At 37.9% G+C, this 20646-nt stretch overlaps 1 protein-coding gene across 3 annotated transcripts in view; it reads left to right on the top strand.

The window, feature by feature from the left end:
* The window catches only part of NT5C3A (5'-nucleotidase, cytosolic IIIA), a 29266-nt gene extending 15221 nt beyond the window's left edge, over positions 1-14045 (top strand). For 2 of the 3 annotated variants that reach the window (XM_026100761.2, XM_026100763.2), the window contains 8 exons: positions 8128-8226; positions 8662-8731; positions 9442-9488; positions 9904-9989; positions 10237-10326; positions 11628-11790; positions 12265-12465; positions 13229-14045. In XM_026100761.2, the coding sequence (XP_025956546.1) occupies positions 8128-8226; positions 8662-8731; positions 9442-9488; positions 9904-9989; positions 10237-10326; positions 11628-11790; positions 12265-12465; positions 13229-13330 (858 nt within the window). In that variant the 3' untranslated portion in view covers positions 13331-14045. Of the gene's footprint in view, positions 1-3492; positions 3544-8127; positions 8227-8661; positions 8732-9441; positions 9489-9903; positions 9990-10236; positions 10327-11627; positions 11791-12264; positions 12466-13228 lie in introns of all 3 variants that reach the window. The other variant, XM_026100764.2, reaches the window with a different exon arrangement.
* Positions 14046-20646: the final 6601 nt, after the last annotated feature.

Here is a 20646-nt window from a genome sequence, read left to right as displayed (position 1 = left end):
TCCAGCACGCTTTGTGTAAAACACCTAAATAATTAAAAACTGAAATAAGAAAAAACAGGAAACATTTTTAGTATGCATCCCAGTGCTTACCACTACATTTTTTTGGAGTGGCATAGGCTTGTGTAGTTAAGGGCCTGCCATTTATTTCATATAACCAGTGCTGAGTCTCTAGTTTTGCAGGATGCTGTCAAGCAAATGTGATGATTTTCAATGCTCTGTTCTACATTTCCATAATAATATTTGCCTATTATTTTTTAGATAAGTAATTTTAAGGCTATTTCTGGTAAAATTACTACTTACTAGTTGCTAAGGAATTTCTTATCATATTTGAGTTTATATTATATGAACATGAATTGCTGTATGTTTTTGCTTTTGGTAATCAAAATGAAAGATGCCTGTCCTGAGCTCAGCTTCTGTTAGCATAGTGCATGATCAATAGCACAGTTCTCCTGACTAGCTGCACGTAATGGAGTGATTGATGTGATTACACTGAAGTCCAGTAGCTTTTGATGTCCCTGTCCAAAAGATAAGTCAACTAACTGCTGGGGCTGCTGAGAGAAACCTGTCTTGCACTTATGGACCAAAAGTCAAATTTGTGTCTGAATTAAAGCTGAGACACCTAAAGCTTTACATGAGCATACGTATGTATATAGCTGGAAAAAGAGACGCGCGCACACTTTCCCATCCTGTGAATTTTGTTATGGCGTAAGCGTGGCTTTTTGCAACTCATACGCTGCAAATAGTGTAGGTTATATTATGTTTGCAGGCTTTTTAAAAGTTTTCTGACGAGCTTTGTTTTGTAGACCAAGCAGATCTAAATAATGTTCTGTAATAACATCAAAAGAAGAAAGGAAATGGAAAAGAAGATACAAATCAAGCAATGTGCCCCTTTTCTTTACAATTTCACCAAACTGTTGCTTTTTGCCACCAGGAATGCTAACATCCCATTTTCTTTAGCTTGCCACGGTATCAGATTGCACAGCAATAGCTGATGCCATGCCATGCCCTGCCTTTTTTAGTACAGTTCATAAGTGAGTATATATGATAGCTAGTCTCAGACCTTGGAATCAGGCATTTGCAGTTCCCAGAATAAATGTAGTTTCTTCTTGGCTTTTGCCATTTTACACGGAAGCTGTCTCCTATCCATTTCATCTTTTTGATTTGCATTTTACTTGCTTAGAAATAACAGTAATAGTTCCCTGTCCTTGCCCTGCCACCCTCATGTGTCCTCTACATCAGAAGTGGTTAATAGGTTTGGAACCTAGTCTAATCTAAGGCAGGCTTATCAACAGATTTTAAAGAAGAAATCACGTGATAATCAAAATTCTCAGACTGTCACTATTCACACACGTTAAAATATAGTATCATAGCTAATTTTTATACCTTGTCTTATCACTTTTATGACTTTATTATTTTCATATTTTTAATATGTTTGTAAGTGTGAGGTGAACATTCCTTTTTGTTACTATTATTAAAAATTTAGACGTGTGATACTAATGCCTAACAAAGTACTGTATAAATCACTGAGAATTATAGAGAAGTTCCCTTAAAACTTTATCAACCAGTGATGCAGGGTGCTTTTAAAGAGACAGTGCTTTTAAGGAGGCATCCATATTAGATTAGTCTTTGTATAATAAGAAAACCATATATGCCAAGGACTGTAGGTTTACAGAGTTATCAATACAAAACCATTTTGCCCCAATTTTTTGTTCAAAGGATATATGAAATGATATTGCTCAGCACTGCCTAGCAGTCTTACGATGATAACCTCTTACATTTTTAGTTATTGCTAATAATATTTCAGGCTGCTTATCTAGATTTGATTTTGAAATGAGCCATATCTCCATGTGGTTAAGATGGCAGGTCATTTGTCATCTCGTCCTTCCCTACTTAAAATCACAGTTAGTGAAAACAATAAGGCCCCACAGTCCTCCTTCACCTGAACTTTCTTTTTATTAGTCAGTGGTCTAATAGACATTTTAAAAAATACTTTTTTTCTTTTTTTTTTTTTTTTTTTAATAATGACAGGGACTTTAGATGTTGTTTTACTGGGTGGGAGGAGGGAAGCATCTCCTTTAGCACTCAGTAGATCAAAAAGTTCAATATAATCTTAATTCCAGAATAAGATATTACACCTTGTGCACCCAATCAGTTATTAATTCCCTAGGATACCTGAAGGGAAATATTCTTTTAGAATTCTCTTAGATACTTGCCTCTTATTTTAGTGATTATCACCAACTCTTTGTTTATTAATCTGGCCAACAAAACATACGCTTCTGCTAGAAAGTGACTAGTTTTGTGACTTTCAGCAGCTGTATATTTTTCCTTACTGAGTTTAGCTAAGGTCTTAAAACAATAATAATTAAGTAGCACACCAACCATTAATAGTAGATTATCTCTGTGGGAAGATTTTCCACTTTTGAGTTGCAAAATAGATATATAATTCACTTAACTGGAGGGTCCCTCACAAAAGACACTTGAAATTGTTAAATTAAGGAGGAGGGGAAAGGATTGCCCAAACCCCCCAAAATGGTACTTTAAAATCACTGTGTCATGCTCTGAGGATTTCCCACTTTTTTACTAATTTGGATATAAAATGCACATAATTAGTAGTGCTTTGCAATAAATTGAATCATTTCACCAGAAACCAGACTTAATAATTCTGAGGAACTTGTACAAGTGTCTAAATCCTAACTAACTCTTATCCTTACATACAGTCCCAAACAGGAGCAGGTATGTAAAAATAAATATTCCTAAATGTAAACATGTTAGAAATAAAATATGACCACTCTTACAATAGTAACAAATACAGAATAACGATGTGTTTTAACCTCTAGCAGTGGCAAAATGATGTGGGGAACAAATCTTGTTTTACATCTCCTGAATCGAGTCCAAGATTCCCCATGAAATATGTATATATAAAATACATTATATATATATATATATATATAATATTTTAATATACACACTCTATCCATAGATGTCATTTCTTAATCTCGGAGAGTAATTGTATAAAATTTAACAGTCTTTGGAAACAAACATCAGATTTTAGTTTTCCAGAATCTTTAAAACAAATGAAGGAAAGGTTTAGTGGTAAGTTACCACATTACATGCATTGTTTCTGTTTTTAGGTTTTTTAGAAACGCTGGTAATTTCATGGAGCTTGCCATTAAACTTGCTATTGAAGTCAGGGACTTTAGTGGGACCATACTTTGGCCCTTAAGGTGTTTTTTCTTGTTTTGTCCCCTCCCCTCCCTTCTCCCCCCAAAAACTGTATATAAGCAGCACCCAAATAAAACGTAAAAGCAGCCTTGTTCACACTCTTGCGATCCCATTGTATACAGGAAACTATTTCAAAACTGAAATTCAAAATGGTCTTTAAGTAGTTTTCCGCTTTATTTATCCCAGTTCCATAGATGCATGTCTTATGTACTGAATAGACTTGTTTTCAGAAGTATCCTTGTTGTAAATGACACATTCTGTGGTTTGTAGGACTGGGGGATTTCCAAACCTGCGTGAACCCATTACAGTTCATTCGTCAAGGTATGATTATAACATTGTGAACTACAAAAGACTTTCCTATATCCTTGGTCCAGTCACCTCCTATCACAAACAACCGTATCTTTTTATCCTTTTCATAAATCAGTCAAGCTCAACCTGAAAAATAATTTTTTCACTTTGTTCTTGCTTCTCTCTAAAGGCTCCTTAAAAACCTGAGAGACTAGAAACCTGAATGTGTTTGTGGCCAGTGTGTTTATCAACCAAAAATGACCTTTGAGAGTTGTAATCTTTTAACATCTACTTCAAAAAGATACCTGTCTCAATGAGCTATTTCAGTAACATACAGGTGTCCTTGATAAGAAAGCAAAACTCTTCTCAGACCTTTATATAACAACAGAACAAATAAGGGCACTTAAGTGCTTGCTTGATGTACTTTCAGATGTCACAAGGAAGCACAAATTGCTTTTCCTGTGCTTGTGTAATTTTAGTCCAATATGTAGAAGCTCCTTGCCCCTGAAAGCTTTCTTGTCTTTGCGAGGTGCTGTGGAGTTTCTTGTTGGTTGTTTCTCCAGCTGCGTTCTTCTCAGTTAGCTGGTACATCAGAAATTTGGGGCCTTTTGTACACACGGATTTGACTACTAGAGCTTTCCTGAACAGTTAATAGAAACAGAGCTTATCAAATTAACTGCACTTTTCTTATTCGCATTTCATTCCTCCTTGTTCTTTCATCTGTCTTATCAGTTCTTTTCAACTTTAATCTGCTTGGTTTTTTTCAACTGTGAAGAATGGCAATTATGCAGCAAAAAACAACAGCAAGACTAGGCAGAAGTGTAAAACATTGGAAGCAATGAAGAAGACCATTTGCCAGAAAACTGGTGATTGCTTGTAGTGATTGCTGGAGCCAACCCTCAGTTTCATGTACTTGTAATAATGATAAAGCCTAAATAAAATAATTACTACATAATGTTCAGTTGTAAATATAAATACAAGGAAATAAAGATAGTGACACTACCTATTTCGACTAATCATATTTGTCTGAGGCTTTATCACATGCCGTATCCATGAAAAAGACTTGTTTTTGCTGCAGAAGACTTTTTCCCCTATATTAGAATGCTCACGCTCACCTCACTTCAATCTTTGTGTGAAAATGAAACTGTATTAGGAATAAATTATAACCAGCAGAACTGGTCTTTAGTAAGAGTACAGTATGTCAGTTTGCAACCTCAAAGCAGGAAGCCTTTATCATAGTCAGTCTTAAGCAATGTCTTGTTTAACATCATCTACTGAAGTGTTTACTAAGGGTGTTCTTCCTCAAGTTGTTTCAAAACCTACAAAAGTCTGAAGTAAAGCAGTAGCAAACAATCCAGCTGTCGCCGTACAGGCTCTCCCTCTGATCTCTCCATCCCCCCCCAACAGCTGTTCTGTTTAAATCAGTTATATTATGAAGTCTGTTGCTTAGCATCTAAGTAAACCAAATGATGTTTGAACTACTTCTTACAAAAGGACTCATTTAGATTTCCCTTTTGTAAATTTTTGCATTCTAAGTCTAAAAATATATAAACAGTTTACCTCCTCAAAGCCAAAGCAATTAATTAGTCAATTTACAGTGAAAAAAATCACAGAACACAGTCAAATTGCTTTATCTTTCAATATAGAGAAACAGTGCTGTATACCCACCAAAGAGCTGTTATCTGCCTATTTCAGTTTTGTCTACCAACACTGTAAAAAATGCAGGAGAAATACCATAAAGCACCTTGGAAAGAGTTGCAGGTTTTTAATGTCTTGTTTCATGCAACTAGATCACTTGATATACTACTTTTGGTATTTGTGAATAAATGTAAGTGCTTTGCAGATGTAGTTCTCAAAAGATGAGAGAATTCAGGCATTTTCATGAAGGTTTTGTTATGATCATTAGCTGTCTCAGAGATTCCAGATCTGGTACGTAGCTAGCATTTGGAAGCCAATCAAAGTATACATTTTCTGGATTTGCTGTGTTAATAAGAGTAACAAGGAACTGCAGCTACATAAAAAATAACTACATCGGTTTAGAAGGTACCACTTTTACAGAAAATGTCTTTGACGTAAGGTTTTCCTCAGGTCTACAGAAAACAGGGGAAGTGTAATTCTTTCAAATTAAGTGATTCTCACTATGTGAGCAAATGAGAGAGCCAGTAAAGGAAAGTAGAAATAAAAGGAAGCAGATGAAAACGAAACAGTGCTTATCTATCAAAGGGAAGAAAAATGATTTTGTGATTTATAAACCATTTGCTTAATGCACTTCCCAGAAAAATTCTAGAAAAAATAATCAAAGTATTTTCAAGCATTAGAAGATAATATGGAGATGAGTAAGTACTAGGGGTTCATGAAGAATAATTCATGTAAAACAAATCGTTTCTTTCTTTATCAGGATCATAAAGCAAACTAGTAGTAAGTATCATGTCATGACTTTATAATTTTTGGCAAGATATTATGGCATAGCTGCAACTTTTTAGATAGGTGGAAAACATGGAAAATTATCAAAGGTTTATGATTAGGCTTTTAGAAGGATCTCTCCTGTCTGTTCTCATTAGCATCTTTGACAACACCAGCCAGAAAGTGGTCATGAGTATACTAGAGGATTAGAATTATTTGTTGTATTTGACAAATAGGAGCATTGGTCTGGAAGAGCAGATATATTCTAGTGAGACTAAATGCAGAATTTAACACTTCTTGCAACTAATTATTTCTACCCAACAGTAATTTTGAGAAAAATATTTGCAAATTACCAACTGAACTTGAATCAATATCACCATATTATTGCTAACAAAAGAAATTTATTCAAATGTATATGCAAAAATACTATCTGAAAGACATAGGCCAAAGTTAGCCTTTAAGCTGGAGCCTTTTCAGAGCTGAGCAGCACAGAAAGGTTATATCCAGTTATGGATCCTGTGTTCCAAGAAAAATGTGGATCAAATGGAGGGGCCAGGATAACATGAGGAATGATCAGAGGTTTAGAAAAATGCACTATGTAGAAGAGGATTGAAGCAACTGGGGTTTTTTCAGATGAGCAAAAAAGAAAAACATCCAAGGGAGCACATGTGAAAGGAGCATATACTTTTCTCGATGTACACTGTGGCTAAATAAGCTACAATTTCAGTAAGAAAAGGTTAGGTTAAAGAAGTGGAAAGGGGGAAGGTTAGCAAATAAGCAAACTTTTCTGGACATAAAGATAATTGAGTACTGAAATACCTTGTGGCAGAAAGTGAGGAATGCGTGAAAGGAGGTTTTGAAGAACAGGTTAGACAAGCATCTGTTGCTATAGTAGCTTCTGAGGACAAAGAATGGACTAAAGAAGATACTTAAAGATCCACACACACACACACACAATGCTTTTTCCCTGACATGAGTGTCTTTTCCATTACAAATACAAGTATCTACAGGACTGCTTTTAAGAGACTAACATTGGAGGGATTTTTAAATGACAACCTGATTGCAATTTGACTGCAAGTTGGTTGTTACGAATAAAAAACAGGTGTAGTAGCATCAAGAACAGGAAGAAAGAATAGTGTTGTATGACCTAATAACTAACTGGTCACAGACGAACTCTGGTAGTTCCAGAAACATGTCTGAAAATAGAAGGATTTGGAGTTTTTTGTTGTTTTGTTGCTTTTTTTAAAAAAAAAAAAAGCTTACTGCAGCAAAAATTACATACCAGGTATAAGAAAAGGAAAGCTGAGTGACTAGAACATGGAAAATATAATTCCTAGTGTTTCTTCATCTCCTAAGTTCTATACGCAGATAATAAAACTTACTAGTTGTAACTGCCCATGTAAACAGCTTACATATGTCTGAAGACTGTGCTTTAGGAACAGTCCATACTGGGTATAAAGGAAGGAAATAAATACATACTATATTTGGAAATTTCTGTTAGTAAATGTTCTCTTTGGTGCTTCTGCAAGTGTGAAGAGAAACTTTTAGATTAAGCAAAACTTGCCTTTTCCTTTTAAACCCAAATTTAGCATATATTTTGATGTTCAGGAAATATTCTTCATTAAAGATGAATATATGGTGTGATAGCATATGTTACTTGGGAAGTTTGCAACAAAATAGGTAATTGGAAATGGTTGATGGACTGGCTGAGGAGCAATGCAGCCTGTTGTCAACAGACACACTGTGCAGCATTCTCAACAAAACAACGGGACTCTAAAACCAGCCTGTCTTCTTTATCTGTGTTGAGACTTTAAGTGCTTATTAATTTCACACAGAACTAGTTTTAAGGTGCACCATTTCCCTTGGCTTATTTCAACTACAAGGTGACCCTGGATGTTCCATTTCTCTACATTTCCCTTATTTCCTGTAAATATGATTATCCTTTCTTTGAGTGTCAACTTATTAAGTAATTTGATATTAGAGAAGGGACTCGAAATACATATGGAAAGCAAACAAAACTGTATGCATTCATGAGTTAGTACATCCAGAGTTCTTGATTTCTTCTCACTCTTGTCTTCCTGTCCTGATTTAAAAACCCGAGCATGTCTTGATGTCATGTGAAACTGTTTCCATATGCACAGTTCCAATCTGATGGATAGAAGGTATTACCTAGTAAGTTTTCTCTGTAAATATGTCTTTGTTCTTACTCCATAGATGCCGGAATTTCAGAAGAAGACTGTCCATATCAAGGACCCAGGAAGAGTAGAAGAGATTATTTGTGGCCTCATCAAAGGTGGAGCTGCCAAACTTCAGGTAAAAATAACAGGAGGAGTAACCAGATCAGAATGAAAGCAATCATAGAACTTTAGCTCTGGGACAGCAATTTATATATAACAGAAGTCAGCCTTCAGGTAACCTCCAAAATTTGTATCTGTTTAACTCTCTTAGTCACCCTTGTTGTCTCAAGTGTAATTCAGCCAGTCTGTAATTAAGTAAATGATATAAACATAAGATTTGTAATTTCAGGAAATATTCTGACCAAAGGAACTGAAAAAAAAATTTCTTAAGAAAAAGTTATTCTGATAGCACATTCTGGCTTACATTACTATAGTTCAGTAAACTAGGGAGATATCTGTGATGGATTTGCTACTCAACTGCAGCTATTGTTGATCATTCAGAATTTCTAGCCATTCTTTATTTTGTCCCTTCATGTTGTAAGACAGTTTTGCTTTTTCTTTTCTTAAATAGATTATTACAGATTTTGATATGACATTAAGTAGATTTTCCTACAATGGAAAAAGATGTCCAACTTGCCATAGTGAGTACTTTTTTTTTTAAATATGAATTGTTTTGTTTAATCCTTTCAGTTTTCCCCAGATTTTAATTTTCTATCCCACTTATCCCCCAATATATCAGATTTGATATTGACTTGTTAGCTAAACTGTATATCCTAATGCAGAAGATTTAGAGTGAGTGTCTGTATGTAATTTTATATATATATATTTTAATTACAGTCTGTGTGAATTAAATTCAGGTAAGTTGTCATATACAATTACAAACTAAGTTTTGAACTGTAAGATGTGGGTGGTTGTATATGGTTGACATATTTTTCGTAAGAGCCCATAACAGTCCTGACACTAAGAATCAGATAGTAAAGTCCCTGGAATTCTTGATACTTTTCCTTTGTTTTAAAAGGCCACAAGATAAAAATAACCAATATACTAAGGAAGTGGGAATACTAAAATACATAGGATGCCTGATGATTATTTCAGAAACAGTTAAGTCTCAAGAAATAGAGTAAGAGGCTAGTAGTTAACTTTTTAACCTTTTGATTGAGAGATGAGGGAAGGATAGTAATACATCTTCATGCTCATGAAAAAGAACATACCTTTCAGTTGTTGCTGGTAAGACAAGTTCTGAAGAAACATAGTAGTATGTCATCAAACATTGTCTTCTATGCCATTTACAATGTTGTATAGAAAAGCAGAAAGAAATATAATGTCGTTTAAAATTTTTTTCCCTCTACAGACATCATTGATAACTCTAAACTCATCACAGAGGAATGTCGGAAAAAGGTAAACAGAAAACATTAACTATTGGTCCCTCCTGTAGACAAATGTTTTTATTCTCTGTCTCTACTTTGTGTTGACTTACACAGCAGTATAAGACAAAGGATACTCTCAAATCCCTGCAGCTCTGAGATCTCCCTTGCTGACTGCAAGGGAGTCAGAATTTCATCTGATCACTAATAAAACAGAACAGAAATGCTCATGTTCTTCATAGTTGCATATAATTTAGTTTAACAGTGTCCATTTTTTCTTCTTTGGTATATCCACAAGCTAATTCTTTTTGTCCGTGAAAAGGGTATTTCAGATTCCGTTGTACCTAAATAAAGGAACTAGAATGAAGGAAGTTATTTTGATTAGCTAGGTCAAACAACAAGTGTTATTTTATAAAAATACATTAAACATCTTTTTTTTTCTTCTTCAGTTATTATGGCTGAAAGAAACATACTATGCTATTGAAATTGATCCTGCTCTCACTGTTGAAGAAAAATACCCATATATGGTGGAATGGTAAGTGGCATCTCCCATCTTAAAACTGTAATAATATTAGATTTAATACTAAGTCTCTAAAAGCACATGAATGGCTGTGATTAGCCTTTTCGTAATGCATCAACTGAATTAACCTCTGAGTGTTGTGTAACAACTGGTTTTGCTTTGCTGTTAACTTGAATGAGCAAGAATTATATAGGATGCTTTTGGTCATGAGATTTAATGATGTATCTTTATCTGTAAGTCAAGCTTTCTGTTTGTATTCTAGGTACAATAAATCTCATGCACTACTCATTGAACAAGGCTTACAGAAGGATAAATTTTCAGAAATTGTGAGGGAATCTGATGTTATGCTGAAGTAAGTTCCTTTTGATTTGAACAGTACTGGTTTGAAGCATTTTTCATAGATTCTTACTGTGTGTTTTTCAGTTTAAAAAAAAAAGACTTGGAATGTGACACCGTGTTCTTAGAATGCAGTGAATTCATGTCCCCTTTACTGATATTTCACAGCTACTGTATAAACTAGAAATCTGAAATTACAGGTTTTTTGTTGCATCAAAAAAATATATATATTTTGAGTGACATCTCTACAAACTTCATTTCTGCAGACTTTCGCCCTCTCAAAATTGCACTAGTGACTTTTTTTTTTAAGTGGGAACACAGAGTTCAACTTTGTGCCCTTGAAAAACATTCCCTATTATAGTTTCATCTGAGGTAAAAATACAGTGACTTGAGGAGCATGTGTTTTATTGCAGCATTGATTATTGTTCTTTCTCGGTGGCCAAAGGCAAGTTTAACAGCCAGCAGAATCCTTGCTTTAAACGTGCTGTGCCTTCCATCTCTTTTAAAGTTCTCCAAAATAATCGTCTGTAAACTTTGAAATACTGAAACTGGATGTTAAAACTTAACTTGTGGAAGTGTTTATCATACTAAGTGGAAGTGTTTATCATACTAAGTTCTTCTTTGGAAAAATAGACACTTGCTATCTCTGGTTATTTGAAAGCCTAAGTCCATTTGGGTTGAATCTGCATTCACAGGCTAAGATTCCAACAAGAACTTTATAGGCAGAAAAGAAAAAAAAAACCCTCCTCTAAAATTCTACCCTGCAATGTCTGTGTAGTGAAAGTGCACCTCATTCGTTGAGGTGGTATTTAGTTACTGGAATACTATATATTAGTTTTGATTTGGGTATTGAAAACTAAAGAGCTTTTAAGAAAGAGAAATAAGAATGTTTTCAGGATTTAAAACAAAAATGATATTTTGTTTTACAGGAAGAACCTATAAAAAGTCAAACCTTTATGCTAGAAAGATTGAAGGGAGACAGACAGCCTAAAAGTATCTAGAAAGAGTTCTGCTAGTTTGGGTAGGGGAAAGTATTTTTCAGTTTGAAGTCTTTAAAACGCAATCAGGTGTTTGGAGAAAAAAATGCTATAGACCAAAACAAAACAAGCTGCTTGACGCAGGAGTTTCTTGCTAAAACAATATGCCCTGTGTTAGGCTGATTGTTCTTGCTAACTGAAAAGGTGAGACAAAGAAAATACAGTAAAAGCCTAGGGAAAGTTCATTTTCTCTTCCAAAGAAGAGTGTCTTCCAAAAACTCCGACTTCTCTTGGCTTTTTTTATTTGAGATTTGACTTATATTTACATCTTGTGTTGCAGAGAAGGATATGAGAACTTCTTTGATAAGCTCAATGAACATAATATTCCTGTGTTCATATTTTCTGCTGGGATTGGAGACATTCTTGAGGAAGTTATCCACCAGGCTGGGGTCTACCATTCTAATGTGAAAGTTGTTTCCAATTTCATGGATTTTGATGAAAACGTACGTATGAAATAACACATTCTTATCAAAAATAATGGTTGAAGGATTTAGTATCTATTTATATATACTACAGATGAACACTTCAATGCAACAGATGTAGCCAGCTGCCCTGTCAGTTAGAAAATCAAAACTCTGTAGTCAGCCACTCTCCCAGGCAGAAAGCAAGCAGAAGGTAACAGTTCAAACACTATTAGCATAGTGCGACTAAGACGCCATTCGTTTCCTTTAATGACAACCTAATGACAACCTCACAGTTAGCCCAGTACAGAACTATTCCTCCAAGTGAGGAAGATCACTGCCTGTCTTGGGTCTTAGGAATGCTACTACAGTCTTTCTGTCATTTAACAGTAATTTATCTTGTTCATAATTAAAGAATAAGTTGTTCAACATTAGTTCTAGAGCAGTATTTTCTATTTCTTTCTAGACTCTATCTGCTTATATAATACCAAAAGTAACTTAAGTGTTTTTTAATAGGGAATATTAAAAGGATTTAAAGGAGAGTTGATTCATGTTTACAACAAACATGATGGTGCCTTGAAGAATACAGAGTACTTCAAACAATTAAAAGACAACAGTAATATCATACTGCTGGGGGATTCCCAAGGAGACTTGAGTATGGCAGATGGAGTAGCAAATGTTGAACACATTCTTAAGATTGGCTATCTCAATGATAAAGTAAGTAGCCTTGTAACGTTGTAAACTTTGAGTGAAATATTGTGAATTAGCAATAGGTTCATTATAGAAAGTATCAAATATCAAACCGAGTGTCATTGTCATGCAAGGCCCATATTTATTTTCAGATTGCAAACATTTTTCATGGATTTCTTGCCTTTTGAGGTTTTTTTCTGACCCATAAGTTATGAAAACACAAATGTAAATTGCTTTGCTTTTTATACTGAAATTCTTCTGAAAAGATATTTTGTTGGGAATTAAAATTCAGAGACTGGAGAAATTAATTCTCTGAAATTCCTTTTTTTTTTTTTTTTTTTGGTCCCTTCCCCCTTTCAATACTGGATTGGTAACTGAGCAAAACTGTAATCTTCCAAATAACAAACTTAGGCTGTGTCTCCTATTTTGGAGGAGACAGAACTGATTGTTTGCTAAATGACAATGCACATCCATTTGCACTTGAGAGACAACTCTTCCCTGTTTTCTGTTTTTGTCTGCCTTTCAGGAACCTGAGAAAGTAGTTTCCCTTTCACTATCCTTATATGTGAAATCCTGGGATAAACCTTAGGTATTATACCCTGGAACGTGCAGACAGTTAACGTCAAGTTAGTCCTACTCTCTGTCATCCTGTAGAATTCACTCACAGGAATGAGATATATTTGCATGGCTCATTCCCTGATTTTTGGTGGGAAGACAGGGCAATATTTTAATGAAGAAAAATCTGTTAATATTCTAAAACTAAGTGGGTCTTTATCCTTTCTGCAATCAGGTAGATGAGCTTTTGGAAAAATATATGGACTCTTATGATATCGTCTTGGTGAAAGATGAATCTCTGGAAGTCGCCAACTCCATCTTACAGAAAATCCTGTAAATTGCACTCTCAAGTCACTCCATTCCTTCCAGGTGGCAACTGGAGAGAAGAGCACACTTGTGCCATCTTAGATGTGTTTATTACTCATTTACAGAACTGTTTAATTTAATTTAAAACTTTTATCATCATTTTGGTATTTTGAAGTATATATGGTACCAATGGTCAACCAGAAGCTCCTTTTACTGTTGTTATACTGTTCTTTGTCTCACACTCCTATTATAATAACTAGATTTAAATTGGATTTATAGATGAGATAAACTCTGCTGCTGATGGAATACTATGGTTCACTTTCTTTTAATCAGGCATTCAGAGGAGCATTTTAGATGTGGCTATTTTGTAAAATCAAAGGTGTAAACGTTCTGTGAATAAGCAATGTACACAGGTTTGTGTTGCCTTTTTACATTACTGAGTTGTCTCTCAAAGAAGAGACTTCAATCTCAGCTGCACTTTGAAGGATCTTACTAACATGCTACAGATGTTCACAGAAGTTTTTCATACATATATTTTTCTTCAGTAAAAATGCTTTATTCACCCAATTCAGGCAAAGTGTTTGCTATTAATAGATTTCTGTTAAGAAGTTTGATCATTACAAAATATTCTATATTCCTACTGTTTGTTTATCCTCTGTGGATTTGGGGGGGGAAGGGGGGCGGGAGAAATCACACTGTTTTAAGTCGGTATATTTGAATTAAAGTTTCTCATCCTTGTAACAACAGATAGTTTTACAAATACTAGTATACACAGCCATAATTTCAGCCCCTTCTCAGATCTTACAGTTAATATTACTCCACTTCTATCCTGTTGTTTCACGGCAAAGCTAGAATAGTGCGTGTAAAGTAATTTCTCTGAATTCTCAGTGAGCTGCTCTGGACACAGACTTGGAACAGAGCTAGATCTTGATCTTGGCTGTTAAAGCTGAGTCAAACCATCCTGCAAAATAAGTTTTCTTGCTAGCAGCCCCATGCCTCAGAAGCAATTAAAGAACACCTTTCTAGACTTTAGGCCGGCTGTGGGTCACATTCCCACTGTCCACAAATTGGAAACACAAGAACTGATATAGCGTCTATCTCTTCTAGCTTCACTATGCAAGTCCTCACTATTAAACATCTACTGAGTCATCAGACAGTATTTCCCCTGCTACTGAACATGTTGCAGTACCTCTCAGCATCACGTACAGATGATGTAGCTTAGTGTAGCTGCAGATGTGGGAGCTTCCTCTGGTGTGCTGCAAGATAAGCTAAAGACAGTGTTGAGACCCTGCTACTAAGAGGTCTCAACTATTCATTCATTACTTCAACTATTCTATTCATTAATAAAACAGAGGCAATCATACGTTTCCTTAATGTGCAATGTAGTCATTGTGCCCTCTTTGTTTTCTTTTATGCCCAGCAGGAACTGTGTCATCTTCTGTTCCCTAAGGAACTGAATGAAAATCTGGGAGAGCTTAGAACTGCATTCTCTCCCAGTGGAGAGATCTCAAAAAGTGGCTTCTTCCCTGTTCAGCCTGTGGTCCAGTATCTAAATGCCAACCATGCAGCATCAAATTTATATTAGGTCACATCAGCAAACTTTTATCTGTTACCGTGCCTGCTGGGACTTTTTGAAGAAGGCAAAATGTTTTAGTTTCCTTACCCTATCCCTGTGAGGAAATGAATGCATTAACATCCTCTACAGAAAACTGGAGTTAAGGCATCCCCATATTTTAAATGGGTGGCAGAGCCTTGGTGCACCGTCTGAAGTGGTCCGAGCACCCCCTGTGATCATATTGCATATCACATGCCAGTAGGGAACTGCTGAGCCCAGAGACCTGTTACAAATTCCTCATGTACAACAACCTACAGCCATGCAATGCCCTACTCCTGGCACTGCAGCAGCTGGATCCCCAACAGCAGGAGCCTTAAAAGCCATCTATCAACCAGAAAGCCATTTAAACCATAAGGTGACTGAGGACAGGATTGGGTCTTGGCCTCTCTCTGTTTGAGAGTCATGACTCAGGCAGCAGCAGCAGCCCAGCTGAGCTGAGTGCCCCAGCAGTGCCAGGAACGCAGGGAGACAGGAGCAGCAGTCACCTCAGCCCTGGCCAGTCAGGACATGCCAGCTGGGGGCAGCTGTGGGGAGCAGGGCAGCGCGTGGAGTGGAAGCAGCACAGGAAAGGGCAGCAAGTTGGGCTCTAGCACATCACCCTGGAGCAGCTACGCCAGAGCAGCTTTGTACAGGTAGTCATGAAAGAGATAAAAAACCTCCTTCCTGCCCCTAACGCCCAGGCAGCAGGGCAGGAACGATGTTCCCCACCGCACAAAGTGAGCCCTACTCCCTTATTCCTGCCTGGACATGCCAGGGAGCCAGCCCAATCCCTGTCCCCACAGCCTCACTGCCAGGCTGGGCTCTGCTACACAACCTCTCTCCCTGGCCAGCCCATTTGCCTGGCTTGTAGGGGAGGGCAGCACAGTCACACTGCAAGAGTTTAGGGAGGGAGAGGAGCCTTCCGTGCTGTCATCTTCTGCCAACAGGTACCGGTTTCTGCACTGTAAGCAAGCTAGGTAGGACGATGCTGCACGTGTATGAATCCCCACAGGGCTTGGCTGTGAGCTGCCTGCTCAGCACCACAGCCTGCACCACCCCGGGCATGCTGTGCTCCTTGGGAGGTGGTAGCATTTCCAGGGGAGGTCAGCAACCACACGATTGGTCTAACATTTTAATTTCAGACACCTATAGAGCTGGCAGTAGCTGAGCTAATGTCAGGGTTTTTTGGGGTCTGTTTTTTCCGGGGTTTTTTTTGTTGTTTTTTAACTAAGAGATTATGCAGGATATTTTGTAATAGCTGTCAAGTAAAGTTCAAAAGGCAAAGGTCTTCTGAAAAACTCCCAGGTGTTTGGATGTACTGCTTAATCATCATCCAATCTCCAGTTGCAAGGGGCTACTTACCAGGCATTACTCCCAAAGTTTACCCTGCAACAAGTTTTCCCATTGACAGGCAGGCTACCTTTGGAATCCAGATAAGAGAATTTAGAGCATGTGAGAGGCAACCGATAGCCACAGCTCACAGCACAAGACATGTCAGCAACACACAGTGGCACAAGATCATCCTGACTTCAAGCACAGGGGATTTCTCTGGAGAACCAAGCATCAGCTGAAAGGAGGGAGCATTTCTGGTCCGTTTGTGAAGCATTTCCGAGGGGCAGGACTGTCCTTCAAGTTCTTGTCCAGCTTGTTTCAGAATTTCATGCGAGCTCATTCATCCTCCTCTCAGATTTTTCCTGAACCTCACCCAACTCCACAGGAAGCAAACTCTCACTCCTTCAGTGTGATGAGGATGCTCATTCAACCCAGCCATAATTAAAAATAAATAAATAAATAAATAAATAAAATGAAATACTGCAGAAAAATACATGCAAAGCAATAGGCAGTATCTTTAGAAGGAATTATCAAAACAGATATCCAACTCTGTCTTAATTAGAGTTAGTAAATTAGTATTCAGCCAGCTGGAGACCAGGCAGTATCAGAGTCACCTGATCCTTTTGGGAAACATCTGACTGTTTCCATAAACAGCTAGGTGAACACTTAACACCCTTTGCCTTGACAGAGGATTTCAGGTCAGGTGACCATTTCTCAAGCACTGCGTAAGCAGGATTTTTCATTGTTTATCTGCTCGGGGCTGACACTGAGTTGTCACTCACCAAAAGTTCAAACCACCATGACAGTCATTTAAAGAAAAGGATTATTACCCTTCCGCAGCTATGTTGGTAGGGAAAAATCTGCAGCATGCTTTCTCGTTCAATCACGAAGCCCTACCAGTCTCAGACTCCCTGTTAGGGGATGCCCGAACGGCGAGACCTGCTCTGTCCTTCTGCTTTGGCTGGGACGTAGGAACAATGAAGCCATATAGATGCAAAAACCACATTTAACTGAAGGAACCCGTTTCCTGCACAAAGAGTGTTTGCGTGCCAAAAATTACTTTACTTTTTGAAACACCACATGCATAGCTTTCTAGAAAAAAAAGTTATTTACTTGATAAATCTGAATCAGGAGGTCTGTTTAAGAAGATTCTACATCTTACTGGATACTGGACAGATTACCAATATCCTTTCATCATCTTACAAGCCAGTAGAAAGTGCAAAATGCATTTATCGATATCCTCCACTTTTTCAAAACAAACAAACAAACAAAAACCCCAGAAGCCACTATTTTTGATCAACCCCCCACCCCTTTTACTCCCACTATTTTGGCTAGAACTAATACTATCAATCACCCCTCCAAGACGACGAACAAGCAGCAGACCAGTTACTTCAAACAAAATTGACACTGCAATTATAGGTTAAACCATCCTTCTCCAGCAAGTCTAATTCTTATAACTTAAAAATGCCATCTGTATTATGCACTCAGTTTTAGGAAAAAAAAATATTATTACACTACATCTTTCTAAATCAGATTTCTAACCAGAAACATATCACAGTCCTAATAGTACATTTCAGTTGTGATCAGCTTGGAAAGTCTCATACACATTTCCCCAAACCTTTACATAACAAAAAGTGTATTTCTAACATTTAAGGCAAGGCCTAAGAAGCATAGAGCTACATGAATTTGTTACTTAGTTTTTCCTCTACTCACAATATCTGTTCGCTCTGTAGCACATGTCCAAGGTCAACTATTTGAGACCTTTATCTAGCTAAAAATGTTTCCTCCTGCTGAGTGGGTGTTGCAGCCTCCTCAAATCTCCTCTTACTGGCCAAGACACGCGCTAACACTCCTGAACTAAGCAAGACATTTGCACTAAGGCCTAGCTAAAGATGCCATTTCTAAGCTTCAAGGAAGATCTGAATTAATAATTTTTCACATACAAAGTTAACATTTGAGTTCATCAACTGCAAAAAATGCAAACTCTCATTTTGGTAAATTTTTCTGAATATACTTAGAACAGGGGCAGCTATACAGTATAAAGTAACTGTGGTAAATTAAGGCAGAAAAATCATGCAGAAAAAAATGCTTATAAATACCTGGACATTTGTGAGTAGAGCCCTCTTCCCTTCAACCTTTACAAGCCAGCAGGTAATTTTCAATCTTGACTGCAGCCAGCTTCCCCTCACCACCAGGCTGCCTAACAGGAGCCAGCTGCCTCACACCTGGCTGCTTCATCAGAGCAGCAGCAGTCTAATTTCTGGAGAGTCTCTCTTGAGCTAAAGAAAACCACTTATTTTCATCCAATTATTAATGATACTTAACCTTAAAGAATTGTGCTATTCTTCTAAATAGGTTAGTATCTCAGTACAGAGGGTACCAAAGTATCTAAATAGATACTTTCCACATAAAGTAGAAAGTATTCAAAAAAAATTAGGAATATTTATTTTCCTTCTAACTAGACAGGGATGTACACGGATTATCACTGGAGCTGTGAGGTGGAGGGGCCATGCTCAGGTTCTCCCCTTCAGGATCTGCCCAATTCAACTTCGCAGCCAACCCTGCCTCCTGCCACATCGGGGTTTCTTGCCTGGCAGGTAGTATCCCACTGGCTGCACGATGAGCGCAATCACCAAGCTCCCACAGGCCTCTTGGGAAGATCTGAAAATATTTTTAATTTTCCCTCTCACGAGGGAAAAGCAGGGCTCGCCGGAGCCCATCCGCCCCAGCAGCACCTGGCTGCCGGGAGCCATAGGTCCCCCAGCCAACACAGCAGCACTGAGGGCCCGGAAAAGGGGCCCGGCTGGAGCACCCCTCCCTGCGAAGGGCCACCATGCAAAGCCATGGTAGAGGCTGTCAGCACAAACACAAGCATTTTCTGACAAGAAAGAGCACCTTTGAGGTGGCTACCCTTTGAGGTAGGCACCTATAGCTGCCAAAAGAAAGGAAAGCAACTCACTGGGTCTGCACAAGCATTTTAAAAATCTGGATTTTATGCAGTTTAGCCTCACACACCCAGCTAGTCCTGGCTTCAGTTGTCACCGTCTGGGCAAGTAAATAAATAAATACAACTCCTTCTTTGACCCAAGTATTCTGTAGCAAGTTTTTCTGTTTTACTCTCTGCTTTCCCCTAAAGCTGCATTCTCATTTCAGAAATGCCATCTCCAGGCTTTTTTTTTTCTTTTGGGGGGGGGGGGCGACGACAAAAACTTCCTCTGACAGGAAAACGTCATTTAGACAGATCACAGATCACATTTGCTAAGGCCAGGGGAGCAGTGGAATGAGAATTTCACTCCTCAGACACACACTGGTCAGAGGCCGTGGCAAAATCTTACCTGTTATACCATCTCCCACTTGCCCTTCCAAACAACTCCAACACAACAGTCTTCCCGATTACCACCTTGCTGCCGTGCTGTGCCTGGTGCTGCGCCTTGTCCTAAATGTGCCCTGCAGGACAATTTGCCACTGGGGCTTCCTAGGAACTCTTCAGAGCACCTCCAGGGATCCTCCACGCAGAAAGACCTATTCACGAAGATCCTCCTCAGCTCAAACAGTTTTGGATATTCAGCTGACATACTGGTCTTTCTGCGGTGTACTGGGTGACAATGTATGAGAAGAGAGTAAAGAATTACTTCCACATGGCATGCAAGGACTGCTTCTGGCAGCACTCAGTCTCACCTTGCTTCCAGCTCCCAAGTGGAAAAATACATATATTTCAGCTCTGTGCAGAAGCAATGAATCTGAACTACAGCAATAGCGAGCAATCAACCTCCAAATAAAATGAAGGGGAAAATTTTATACAGCAGTCTTCTGAGAATGCTGCTTTCATGAGATATTAACATTTCTGAGCTGCCATTGAGGTAATAAACATTTGGATTCCACGTGCAACCCATGGCATTTACGTCAGACACAAAGGGCTAACATTGCCCATGAAACAGCTCATGCAATTCATGTGATTCTAGAGCTACAGACAAAGTGCAAACACGAACCCTCAGCTACAAAGCATGGGGGCTGCTTTCACTAGCCTGGGCAACGAAACGGTGATCCTTAGGTAAGACAATTTTGTTAGCTGAGAGGCTCAGAGTCCCCAGCCTAGAGAAACATCACATTCCCAACAGTCACGGCTAACGGCAAGAGGAGGTGGATAGTTTAGGGAACTCCTTCCAAGGCCAAAGAATGATTTATCTTCACCTAGGTGAACTATGGAAACAAAATATTTTATTACAGTTTATTATTGTTGATCATTTTGAGTCAAATAATTTTAGTTTACAATATTTTCCCTAAACGTTAATAGCAATAGTGAACATACTCAGGATAAGCCTGTGTGGGCATGAGAAGACTGCTGTGTGAAGGGTGTTTTCTTCTACTCAGACTCCCCACCCATCAAAATGCCAGGAAAAAAAAACAGTAGTAGTTAACAG

This window comes from Dromaius novaehollandiae, chromosome 2 (genome assembly GCF_036370855.1).
Source record: "Dromaius novaehollandiae isolate bDroNov1 chromosome 2, bDroNov1.hap1, whole genome shotgun sequence".
Classification (NCBI taxonomy): domain Eukaryota; kingdom Metazoa; phylum Chordata; class Aves; order Casuariiformes; family Dromaiidae; genus Dromaius; species Dromaius novaehollandiae.
The sequence above is the reverse complement of the archived record's forward strand: the minus strand, read 5'-3'. Positions and strand labels throughout refer to the sequence as shown.